This window comes from Borostomias antarcticus, assembly GCF_949987555.1.
Source record: "Borostomias antarcticus genome assembly, chromosome: 10".
NCBI classification, from domain to species: Eukaryota; Metazoa; Chordata; class Actinopteri; order Stomiiformes; family Stomiidae; genus Borostomias; species Borostomias antarcticus.
In genome coordinates this window covers 7098732-7112157 of record NC_140243.1, presented here as the reverse complement: position 1 = coordinate 7112157, position 13426 = coordinate 7098732, and the positions used below count along the sequence as shown (strand labels likewise).

The 13426-nt window shown below is 44.4% G+C and overlaps 1 protein-coding gene across 1 annotated transcript; it reads right to left on the bottom strand.

Annotated features, from left to right (window-relative positions):
• Positions 1 to 4878: 4878 nt before the first annotated feature.
• Positions 4879 to 12134, bottom strand: dpt (dermatopontin; the record flags this gene model as incomplete). The annotated part of the gene is made up of 4 exons (XM_084443927.1): positions 4879 to 4927; positions 5090 to 5197; positions 5530 to 5655; positions 11839 to 12134. The coding sequence occupies 4 exons, from the start codon at positions 12132 to 12134 to the stop codon at positions 4879 to 4881; spliced, it is 579 nt and encodes a 192-aa protein (XP_084300053.1).
• Positions 12135 to 13426: the final 1292 nt, after the last annotated feature.

The following is a 13426-nucleotide window of genomic DNA, read 5'->3' as shown; positions in this document are numbered from 1 at the left end:
AATAGAGAGCTGAGCGAAAAGGCAAAGCTCTCGATCTACCGGTCTATCTTCTTCCCCACCCTCACCTATGGTCATGAAGGATGGGTCATGACTGAAAGAACAAGATCATGGATACAAGCAGCCGAAATGAGTTTTCTCCGGAGGGTGGCTGGGGTCTCCCTGAGAGATCGGGTGAGAAGTTCAGTCATCCGGGAGAGACTCGGAGTAGAGCCGCTGCTCCTTTGTGTCGAAAGGAGCCAGTTGAGGTGGTTCGGGCATCTAGTGAGGATGCCTCCTGGGTGCCTCCCTAAGGAGGTGTTCCAGGCGTGTCCGGCTGGGAGGAGGCCGCGGGGTAGACCCAGGACTAGATGGCGGGACTACATCTCCGCACTAGCCTGGGAGCGGCTAAAGATTCCCCAGGCAGAGCTGGTCGATGCTGCCAGGGAAAGGGATGTCTGGGGCCCCCTGCTGGAGCTGCTGCCTCCGCGACCTGACCCCGGATAAGCGGATGAAGATGAATGGATAGATGATTTTATTATGCGGGTAACCAGTCAGGACACACCCCGGAACTTTGGGAGCTGGGAAATGTTGCCTGCAGCTATTTAAGGACCAGGCCCGAGCTGTTCCCCCTCTTCATCCCTGAACCCGCCATGATAATAAAACACCAAAGAGTCGGTGCCAGTAACCAACTTTGTCTCCAGAATACCCCGGCACTAGAATTGTATCTTTTCATTTCTCTTTCCTTTTATTAACTGTATGATGTAGTGCCGATGTCTATTATTAACTGTCTATAGATTTTATACTGATGTGCAGATCTCTACTTATTTGATTTGTATGTGTATAGACATACTACTGACACTGTAACCAATGTATGTCTGGATATATGCGTCCAATGCCTTTATTATTTATTTATTTATGTATTTATTTATTTAACCTGTCCAGAGACTATGGATGCCTTCTTGGCTAATTCTGGCTTCTTTTTTATGTGCCCTGTCCCTGCCAAATAAACAAATAAACTGAACTAAACTCTGAGAGGCACACATGTTACATGGTGCGAGAAGGTTATGTTTCATATAACACTATCCTGGAAGTGGGTCATGCTCTTACACTGCCTGGGCTGCTGGCCAACACTCTGGCTTTGACACGCTGACATTCCGTCAGTGCATCTGTTTACACTCTTGAACTTTCACTTTCAGGAAGATCAAGTCATATCAAAATATTGTTAATTTTCTTCTCCTGTGGAGTACCCCCATTCCCGTGAACATCCCTATTAGTAGTAGGTAGTAGTAGTAGTAGTAGTAGTAGTAGTAGTAGTAGTAGTAGTTGTAGTAGTAGTAGTAGTAGTAGTAGTTGTAGTAATAGTAGTAGCAGTAGTAGTAGTAGTAGTAGTAGTAGTAGTAGTAGCCTAGTAGTAGGCCTACTAGTTGTTGTAGTAGTAGTAGTTGTAGTTTATTGATCCATGGTGGGGAGATTGCACTGTTAGGCTACAGCATCAAAAGACAACAAAGTAACACAGACTAGTTTCCAATAGATACAACATACAGGCCTACAGAAATCCAAATGTATAAGAGTGTAAATAACACACTTATACCAAATTGTGGTGTTCCAAGTAGGGTAAGTTCTAAGCCCTCCAAGTATAGACAGTGAACTAATATAGCATGTCTTATTAGAGGGACAAAGAACCAGCAACATGGCCATTGGAATCTTCTGGTAAGTTCCAGAGTCTTCCAGTTAAGACAGCTTTAATAAATCACTGACTAAGCAAAGAGTCACAGGTCCATTCAGCCCTACCCATAAATGGCTATAAACCTCTGATGTATTCTGTGCTACTACACTGAAGACTCTGGTGAAGAATCTAGCGGTAATAATGATGCTTTTGTCTGTAGGCTTGGCCAGCAGGGAGAGAGGGAGAGAGCCCAGGAGGGCTGGGAACCGCTGTCTTAAAATCACCAAGCTCAACTTACATCTCCCGGTTCCCACAATGCATTGGCCTCCTCCCAAGTCTCAGCTCTGTGACGGCGCTGGGAACGAGGTGGGTAGCAAGGTCTGATAATAGACCTACATTAAGATCTCAAACAGCCTAACCGCCATTAATTGATGTTAGCTATGCTCTGTCAGTCAGAGAACCAGTGTGTAGGGCTACTCGGCCTCATAAACAGACATGAGAACTGCCCCCCCCCCCCCACAGGTCTATGTGCCTAGAATACTGACAGACTTCCAGGGAATCACACAGGGAGCTGCACAGTGGTAGCATGGCATCTGCAGGCAGCAGGAGAGGGATTGCCCTGGGCTCGGCCAGCTCATGTTTACTGCAGGGTCAGTTGTGGTTCGTAGACTGACAGGCTGGGTATGGTGACTCCATTTTGTTAGGATGGCATCTCCGGGCTGTTCTATTAATAGCAGGGTAAACACCAGAGTTCCTTCCTCCATTTTTACGGCACTGTGTTAGTGTATATACTGTACATGCATAGACTTCTTTACATACACTTCTTTTGTTGTGTGGCCATCAATAATTGATGTTAAAATAAAATAAAAAACGCAAACATACACACAAAGGTTTCTCTGTAGCCTATCAGTTATCTGACATCAGGAGAGGCAGCTGTTCTTATCCCCAAAGGAGAGTATAGCTGCAGGGGCCCGTTGAAGGCTCCCTAAATAAACAGGCTGTCTCTGGTGCTATGCTGGGGCAGGGTGTCAGGGTCACCCACAATCGGACACACGCTGGACCTTTGCCTGCTCTCAAGCATTTGTTTATCCTCATCTCAGTCTTCATCTTAACACCAACCAGGATGCATCATTCTCTCCCCAACAACTTACACCTGTTGGAAAGTTAAATAGAAAACCTCACAGGTCAAGTAAATGGTGGAAAGACCAAGCCGGTGTAATGATTGAGAGACACTGCTCACCATACCATACTACCACATGTCCATTTACAAGGAGTGAATGCATACCAGAGTAAAAACCACTTGATCGTTGACTTAAGATAGCTTTCATAGCTGAGACAGGTGAATCTATAGGCTAGAAACGCACTAGGAGAGGGAATGAGGAAAGTGTTGTGATAGGAATGGTAACTGAGGCCCGTTCATGAATCCTCAAGGGATACTGGCAGGACTACTGCAGGGACATCAAGGACTTCACTCTCCATATGCCAGGTCAAAATGATAGAGGACATCAACAGAAAAAATGTGACACAGTCCCATCGTCGTCACGGAAATGTGACCGACGTGGGAGGGTAGCGGGCATTCTCTCCACCATGCCGTCCTACTACTAGGCATGAGTCACTTATTCCCAGACCTCCGCTGCTAATCCCCAACGAGCTGGAGAAACGTCCTGTTCCTCATCTCCTCCTCTCACTCAGCCCCGTCTGCCGGGTCAGAGCCAGCTCTAGGTGGGGGTGGGGGTGGCTGGGCACTCACTAGCCTGTGCCTAATGTAACATGCCAGCTACTGCACTCACTGTCCCCATGTCCTGATCTGGAAGAAGAAGTAAAAAAACAACCTACAATAGGCAGTTGAACTGGCAGGAGAAAAATAACCTAGTGTGATCTGCTTACGAGTAGAGCGTGAAACTGAGGTGGTAAAAAGGTGGTATTTTTGCAGGAATGAGAGTATGACCAGTGTCTGTGATTGGTGTGCATACTGGTATAGTGTTCATCTTAGGAGAGCAAATGTTTTTTTGCACATCTTATGGTGCATGCAGTTGTTGCTGACGTTGTGCTAGTTAAAAGTTTAGACCAAAAGTCACTCCTCTGTTTTCTCGCCAGTACTCTGCTTAGTGTTCAACATGTATCCTATAATTATACACTGAATGGCCACTGATTAAAAAAAAAAAAAAAAACTGAACCTTTTAAAGCTTTGTGGCTCCCTCAACCAAACCTTAAATTCAGCTTTGTTGATATGTTGTGTCCAACTCAACACAATATCAACAGGCGAGGAGGAAAGTACCTCAGATGGAACGTTGCTCCGCATCCAAGGGGTGCTGCGTATGACCCTGTGGCCGGGCTTCTGCACCAGGGAACTCCATCATGTGTCCCTGGGAGTGGGGGGTGGGGGGTACGGCCGGCCGGCCGGCTGGCGTTGGGGGTCCGTCGGGGCGCGTGGCTCGTCCCCAGCAGATGGCCCTGGGGATGGCTGTGTAACTTGTGTTGCTCTGGGATGTTTGGCCTGACGCCCTGACACAGCTGCTGCCATAAACAAATTGTGCTGAAAGCAACTGGCCCAGTCCCATCCCAGAAAAAGACGAGTGGACGACCCACTGGACCGGACCCAGCTCAGAGAAAGAAGAGTAGACGACCCACTGGACTGGGCCCAGCGTAGTCCATTAGATTTGGGGAAGCTGGTGACCCGTTCCGTGCAGAGTTCAGCCGGGTAAAGGGAAGCTTTTGACTAAGTTTTGAATGGGTGGAATGAATGCGTTGTAAAACTGCCACAAGTGCTGGCTGACGGTTTAGCCTGGTGGGGCAGTGTTGGTGTCTAGGCATAACAAAGGTAAATCTCTAACCGCGGTGAACTGTTGGCCTTCTGCTTTCATAGCCATAGTACAGCTGCGGGTGTCCTTGTGCTCATCCCAAAAACTCTATCTCCATTAAAGTGACAGTCTTTATGACTCATCCACTCAAATTAAATCCACTCAGCCACTCCAGATGTTATTTCACACACACAACACAAGCTATTAGGCTAAACAGTGGGATGACCAGGCTGCCATGAACCTCTCAGAGATCTCACTTAGATGTTTGGGTACCCTTTTATCTTTTCAAAGCATCATTGCTTCTACACCATATGATGTGATATTATAGTATGTGGTTTAGTATATGATCTATAATTTGCTTTCAAAAGGTGGCGGGTCCTACTCAGCTTCAGAACACCATCTTAGTGTTCTTCTTTAAAACTGTGTATTTATTTAGTGGAAGTCTGTCATCCTGCACAAGATATACTTCCACTGCCGATCTCTGAAACAAAGACAAAGAAGAAAGCTTGTTATTTCAAGCATCCTGTTAGATCCGAAACTGCTGCCTCATGGTAGTAGAAATCAAATAGAGGAAGTGTCTTCCACTCAACACCGTGGGTCTACATGGGAGCAGGTTTTGAGAAGCCACTTAAGGCCTGCAAACCTGAGAACCCCACTGAAAGTGGTCTGGGCCCCCCTGATGAAGAAGCCATAGCTGGGGACCACCAACTCGGCCTCCTGGGTGTAGTGCTCTGGCAGGTCGCTGGTCTTCCTGTGGAGCACAGAGAGAGACAGACAGGATATGAAATGAATGAATGAATATCTATCTATCAGGATGCAGACCCAGAGTAGGCTCATGCTGCGGTGCAGAGTTCATGTTCAAGGACTCAGGGGTGTTTGTTTGCCCTGTGTACAAAATGCAGGTCCCATGCCCTGAGGTTGCATGGAGCAGGCCACATTACATTTCATTCAGGAAATGTACATTCTAGTTTGTCTTATGGTTTTATTCAAGCATTTCATTGTACCCATGTACCGATATCATGTATATGACAAAGAAATCAACTCCTCTCATCATGAAGTTGGCAGCAGGATTTGCGGACGTACCAGCAGGAGTAGGGACAGCGGTGGCTGTACCGGCAACAGTAGAACTGCCGCTCGCGGTCAAGGACGGCTTCAAAGTACTTGCTCTGTACTCCGGTCACGACCCCGTTGTTGGTGCATGTGGAAGACCTGAGAGGAACATGAGGGCCTGAGTCAGGATCTACTGAGGCACGAGGAGCCAACAACGCCATCTATGATGAAGAAAGTAGTCCACGTTACTGGTTTACAGTCTACGTACCTCTCTAATGTAGGGAAATAAGACAAACATGCTAGAATTCTATACTGTAGGTAGGTAGGTATAGGTAGGTAGAGTAGGCTTCTATCACAAGAGGCCAGTCCCCAACTACACCACACATGTTTGTTGTACCAGTGTAATAGGATACTATTATCAACAGAGATGACAGGCAGGCGACACATCTTAATGAATGATTTCCAGCGCATGGACCTTTAAGAATTGTGTTAATGACATTTTAGATCCAAAGTTCATGCAACATTGAGCAGCATCCATCTACTATGACATGCATCAGTCTACATTGTTGTCCAGGGTATTGGGTTCAAGAAATGCGCTATACAAGCTTGATTTACTATTATTCAGCGCCGTCAGGACTGAGACCCATCTTTGTGGCCATTAACTTGAAGCGACGATGTCTAAATGTGTCCATTAGCCTACTCCTGCAAGAAGAGAGCGGTAGGTGTGTGCATGCATGTCCTGGTGGAGAACATGGGGGAGCAGATGGCTGTCTCACAGGTGATTAGGGGGCGTACACACAGGTTTGTTGACAGCTTGTTTACGGCCCATACTGCTAGTTGTCATCACAACAGATCCGTAGACACGGTGATCTCTAGCCTTTTGTCATGGCAACACAGGCACAGCCCACAGCCTTCTAACCAATGAGGATAGGCTAAGCCTTTCCCAGCAGAACAACGTTTCAGCCAGGCTGTAATTCAGACAGATAGCTATGCTAATGAGGGATAAGTGTGGCTGGAGAGCCCTAGCATTATCAGCCAATTGATTGAGTGGAGCTCTCAGTGGAAAGCAGGCTCAACATCATACAAACAACCCTGGAACTAAAGATAGGGAGTATCAGTCAACAATGGGGCTGTTGTATCTAAAGAACTTGAGGTGTTTCTCATGAAACAAAACAGAGCTTTCAGTATTGAGGGGCGAGTCACAAAGATACACCCTCTCTAACCACCCTTAAGAACCAACTCTTACCAACAACCCTTAACTGATCTACTAAATAACAGGAAACACTCAACTGGTTCTGCAAATTGATCAAATTTAGCATCCATTCCTCGTCAGCCACAAACTATCACAGAAAACTGGGCAGATAATACATTTAGCACACAAAATTTAGCTTTATTAAATGTCTGGTCTCTAGCAGGAAAGACATTTGAGAGGTGTCTGATGTTGTGCTCTCTGATTATTCCTGTGTTTTCGTTGAGTCTCGAGTACTATCTCCATGCACACAAATGTTCAAACAGAGGTCATCACAAAACGATACATCACTGAAAACACCAGTGAAATATTTACTCAAGCTTTCTTGTCCACACCTGCCTTCTCTTGGGTATCAGTCAATGAGCTTGTAGATAATTTCAATTCTAAAATTACAAATATTATTGATGGAGAAACGCCACGCTGGTCAGAATAGAAAAAAGAGAGTGTTGAAAAGCTGAACGCAGGTGGCGAAAAACATATCTCCATGTTCATTATAACATCTATAAAGAGAGACTTCGCATTTATAATTTGGAGCTGAGAAATGCAGAGCAGTCCTTATTTTCTAACATCATCAAACAATAATAATGCAAGTGCTTTGTTTGCCACTGTGGATAGAACAAACCCTCCTGCGTCAGTAGCCTCTGAACTTCTATCCACCAGGGCCTGCAATGAATTTGCCTCATTCTTCACTGACAAAATAAAAAAAAATTAGAAAAGCAGTCAGTGCCTCCATATCAGGTACAGGATATGTGTTGTCCCAGTGTCCACTTAAAATCAATACCATGACACACTTTTATCCGATCAACCATAAAACCCTGGAGGACATTATACAATATCAGAAAACCTCCTCCAGTTGCCTTGATATTCTGCCTACAGTTTTTTTTTTTAAATGTATCTAACTGACTCTGATTTACTACAAATTGTAAACACATCTCTTCTTTCAGGTGTGTTCCCACAAACCCTGAAAACTGCAGTCGTCAAGCCACTCTTAAAAAAGAATAATCTAGACACCTCACAAATGAACAATTATAGGCCCATATCAAACCTTCCGTTTTTAAGTAAAATCATTGAAAAGTACGTTTTTCAACAGCTGAACAACTTCCTGGCACTAAATAATTGTTTTGATGTCTTCCAGTCAGGATTTCGACCACACCACAGCACCAAGACTGCTCTTGTAAAGGTCTTCAATTACATCCATTTAAACACAGACAATGGCAGAATTTCAGTCTTAGTATTACTGGATCTCAGCGCTGCATTCGACACAGTTGACCACAACATATTACTAGGCCGACTGGAAAACTGGCTGGGAATTTCTGGCACAGAGCTAGACTGGTTTGAATCCTACTTGAAGGACAGGGACTACTTTGTGTCTAGGTAATTACAAATCTGAACGGACAAAAATGACCTGTGGAGTTCCCCAAGGCTCCATTCTGGGGCCTCTTCTGTTCAACATTTACATGCTCCCACTAGCTCAAATTATGGAAAACAACAAAATATGCTACCATAGCTATGCAAACGACATACAAATTTATATCACCAGGGGACTACAATCCCATACAACCGCTGAGTAAGTGTATTGAATAAGTCAACGATTGGATGTGCCAGATCTTTGTTCAACTAAACAAAAATAAAACTGAAGTAATTGTCTTTGGATCCAAAGAAGAACAATTAAAAGTCAGCGCTCAGCTCCAATCAGTAATGCTAAAAACCACAAACGAAGACAGAAATCTTGGTGTAGTCATGGACTCAGACCTGAATTTCAACAGTCACATTAAGACAATTACAAAGTCAGCCCGAAGAATATATCAATGATATAATATAATGATTTATGTCTCAGCAGGATCTGTAAAAACTTGACCATGCGTGTATCTTCAGTAGACTCGACTACTAGTAACGCTGTGTTTACAGGTCTCTCTAAAAAATCGATCAGCTTATTCAGAACGCTGCTGCTCGAGTCCTCACTAAGACCAAGAAAGTGGATCACATCACTCCAGTTCTGAGGTCCTTACACTGGCTTCCTGTCTGTCAAAGAGTTGACTTTAAAATACTGCTGTTGGTTTATAAAGCACTGAATGGTTTAGGGCCAAAATATATTTCTGATCTGCTGCTACGTTATGAACCTTCCAGACCTCTCAGGTCGTCTGGCACAGGCCTGCTTTCTGTCCCCAGAGTTAAAATAAAACATGAAGAAGCAGCGTTCAGTTTTTATGCTCCACATATCTGGAACAAACTTCCAGAAAACTGCAGGTCTGCTGCAACTCTCAGTTATTTTAAATCAAGACTGAAGACTTTTCTTTTTGCCGTTGCTTTTTATTAAATCAAATAATTAATACACTGCACTGTAACTTTTATTCCTGTATTTTATTTTTTGTGCATTTTGTTTTAAATGTCCTATTTTGCATTTCGTTTTATATGACCTTTTATGTGTTGCACTTTGTCTTGATGCTTTTAATGCCTCATGTAAAGCACTTGTTGCGGAAATGTGCGATACAAATTGCCTTGTCAGGCCAGCAACATTGCTCACATTAGAGACATTGCTTTGAGTTCAATGTGTAGCAATCATGGAGTAGCAACATGTAGCTCAAAACAAATCAAATCAAAGACAATGTTTTCTGTCTTTAAACATTTTGAGGTCACACCATGTAGATTCACCTAGATATAAACTTGCCAATGAGAGTAGATTTATCAGAGAGAAGATGAGGTTTTACAAGTTCACAAACTGACAATTTTGACTCACAGTCAAGACACAGAGAAACTCTTGCCATGAGCATAGAGATGACTGCTAATGGCAGAAGGGAAATATGGGACTATTTATTTACTAGTGGATCTTCCAGGGGATACAGAGAATCCAGACTGAGCCCAATTACTCTGAGGGAAATCCCCTTGTGAGCTGGCAGAGCAGCAGGGGGTCCAGAACAGGAGGGTGGCCCAGCGCAGGGCCCAGAGGACGGGTCATCCCTCAGCAGAGACGCCTTACTCTCCAGACCTGGCTGGTGGTAACCGTACCTGCACCGAATTACCGCTGGATAGATATACCTGCATTAAACGATTCAATTTTATAGGACACTACTTCACAAATGGTTAGTTTTATTTGAACTATCCATGCCATTTTGTGTTTTTTTTTCTGGCATTGGTATCATCAGGTTGTGCCAAGCCAATGTCAATGCATGAACGAAAGGGTCTGCAAGTACATAAAGCACCTTATTGACACATTACTTATGGAGAACCTCATAGTTTCACAGTTTAACCTTTAAGATCTGGGAAATTGCAGAGGCACCCTTCTGTTTATGAGCGCAGACAGACTAAGTATTGGTTGGATAAGCAAGAGCTGAAAAAGAATAAGTCTGGGGCTCTACTGTGCAAAATAACAACGCCTACATTGTTCCTCGCTGCTGTTGCTTGCTGGGAACTTGTAATCCGTTAATTAGTCCTTTGCCACAGATGACTACACATCCTGGTCTGTTCTCAACAGCCATGCTGGTTCAGACAACAAGGCATACAGACAGATAGACAGAAAGACAGACAGACGGACAGATATCTACTTTAATAATCCCCAGGGGGAAATAAGGCTAATTTGGTTTACAAACAGTACTTCAATAAAACTCTTTGCACATTTCATCATGTGAGTCATCTAAAGGGGTACAACGGCCTGCCGGAAAGATTACAGCATCCAGAGTGTTCTGCAGCGCATCAATCTTCCAATAACCAAACTCATGTCATTCTCTCTGTGTGTCTGCAGCTTCCTGTGCCTTTGTGTATCAAATGAGGGTAGAGGGCGTGGCACGGCAGTGGGTGAGCCAGAACAACACGGGAGTGGTTTTGTTAATGCAACAGCAGCCATGCTCCAGCCCCAACCAGGGCCTGTACGGGCCTGTGTTGTGGGGTAATAGAGACGTTTGTAGTACTTGCGTCAATGGTGCATGTCAGAGAAAGGTGGACCGCAGTGTCCCACAGTTAAGGAGGGGTGGGGGTGAGGATAAAAGAATAGGGATGATTGATACTTCAAGGCATGTCAGGTTAAGTAATGAGCTAGAGCAATTCATTGTCCGGATGACAGTCACTCTGCATATAAATCTAGAGCATTTTAGTGTTCAGATTACACTGTCACTCTGTCACTGCATGTGTGATAAATATAAGACTTTGACTTTGAGATTGAAGGTGATGTGTTGACATTCAAAACTTCCCCCAGCTCTCTGGAACAATAACTTGCCGCCCACAGATGGGTCAACGCTGTTCACCCCAGATTGTTTTTACAGTTCTCCTTTCTCCATAACACCAAGCACACACGCCATCTTTCATCAGTACCTTTGTTTCATTGATGAAAAGCAATTCACACATTGTGACTTTAAAGGGATAGTTAACTGGAAATGCATATCAGTAGCCTTGATTTTTTATTTTTTTATTTATTTATTAAAGCTACATGTCAGAGATGCCTGATTCTCCTGCAATCATGAGGAGAGTTTAACGATGCGCTTGGGATTCATCTGAGAAACCATGAGAACTCCACAGCCAATTCCCCCAAGGACAATTTCTATTTTTGAGAAGTACTCATCTTCTATGATTACTCATACACAAAGAATTTGAACACATTTTCCCAAGACATATATTGTATAGAATAAAGTATTTATAATTGCACCTATTGTACCCCTGAATGTGACTGGTGTAACAGTGCAATTTCCCCTCAAGGATTGATAGTGCCTACTATCAATTCCCCCTAGAGGATTGAAGTACCTACTAACCTACCTATGAGGTATCCTCTTGTACAGATTCTTAGAGAGAGCAGGCAGTAAATAGGGCTGATCTTTTAATCCTAGATAAGCTGTGGATTTTGTACCACAGACACCGAGGAGACAAATCAGGGAGCTTATTCTCAGAGTAGCTGGGTTGCAGCTTTGGAAGTGAATGCAACGTGACATTATCTCCTCAAAGATGTTGCTACTGTCTAGCCCCCTGGTGTCTATCTCTCTTCACAAACTCAGGTCATCATAGCACAGCTCTATCTCTCCAGGCTTGTTAAAAGCAGCCCTGATTGACTCTCAGAGAGCAGTATGCCAGAGAGCAGCAGCAGAGAAACAAGTCCCGTGTGAGAGGACCAGAGAGGACCTACCACTCTGTGGTTGATGTCGTCCCACCAACAGTCCATGGGCTCCCCCATGCCACTGGGCGTAGGCTGGCAAGCGAAAGTCCACAGCCGGTCTGACCCTTCCTTCTCGCTGAAACGGCTGCGGATGGCCACCAGGGCCTCTCCATGAGGGCACTGGAAGTTGAAGCCTTGGCGGAACGTGTTGACCCAGGAGATCTCTGGGTCGGAGTCGGGCTGGGCCACCACCATCACCACCACCACAGAAGCCAGCATGGGCAAAGTCCAGAGTACGAGCACGGAGTTCATCTTGGTGTGGTCTGTGATGAAGCCAAGCCTGTGTCTCTGACTGCTCCACTCTCACACAGATGCCTGCTTTTAAGGCTCCAAGGACTTTTACTGTCCAGATGTTTTATATCCACATCCAGAAGCAATATGCAATTTGTAGCTCAGTGGACAGAAAGGGTTTGGAACTAACTTTAGACTTTTTTTTTTAAGGTAGACCCACAACCAATATCGCAGTTTGAGTGGTAGGGATGAGTGGAATACCTTAAATAATACCTCTCACTAACACCCTTTCTGAGTGATATTGTTATACTTTGTGGAATTTAAATATTTGTAGTATGTCTTAGCTGTATCTGGACAAGGCTTATTTTCCAGTCATTAGTGATGGTCTATCATGGGCTGTTAGTGCAATCTGTCAGTTTGTTTGTTGTTGTCTCTCATAGCAATGGTCATTTCTGGAGGATCATTCATCAGCGGATGGAGTAGAGGATGTTTGAGAAAGTCACTTTGTTCAGTTACCCCTGCAAACAAAGAGAAAGGTTGAATCTTTTCTCTTTGGGGAGAAGTTAGTCTCTTCTGACAAGATGACTGTTGCACAATTTTCTCACAGTACGGATGATGCTGACAAGTTGTTGGATCCTTCTAAGAGGAGAGAAAACTCCACTTCAACAGAAGCAGCAGTGGCCCCTCCAGCAGGGGGCAGTAGCACAGGGAGGGAAAGTTGTGTATGTATTGTCTCTTTGCTCAAAGTGATCATAAATTCATAAATAAAGTCATAAATAAGAGTGTGTAGCTGCGGAGCACTTAAGATGTTGGCCTTTACATTCAAACATTAACCAGTCTTATCAATGATTGGACGAAGTACTTTGTATCGGCGTAGCAACCTGGTACGACAGGTGATTGTAGCCGGTACTCTATGTAGTAGGGGTCAGCGACGAGTAGGCCTATTTCAACACTTCATCATAGTGACCGATTGGATATTACCTCCGGAACTGACTCTTTGTTCCTTTCCTGGCAGAGGGCAAGGAGGTTGCGTAAGACGTCTCAGCCCTCTTTATTGGTGTGTGCATACCAGCCACTGGTCTCCTATTGGTGGGAAAAAAAGTTCAAAGGGCATTTCTATACCATTAATCCATTTCATATAAATCTATCATTTAACAGCTCAAAACCTGCCACTAAACTCTCTCCCATGTAGGCTGACCCATCCTATGAGGTTCCGGGGTGCATAACAAAAGAACATAGATGGGTAATAGTAGTAGGAGCTATTAATAGACCCTGAATGTAAATGTCAGTTTGAGATCAATAGATAGGGATCA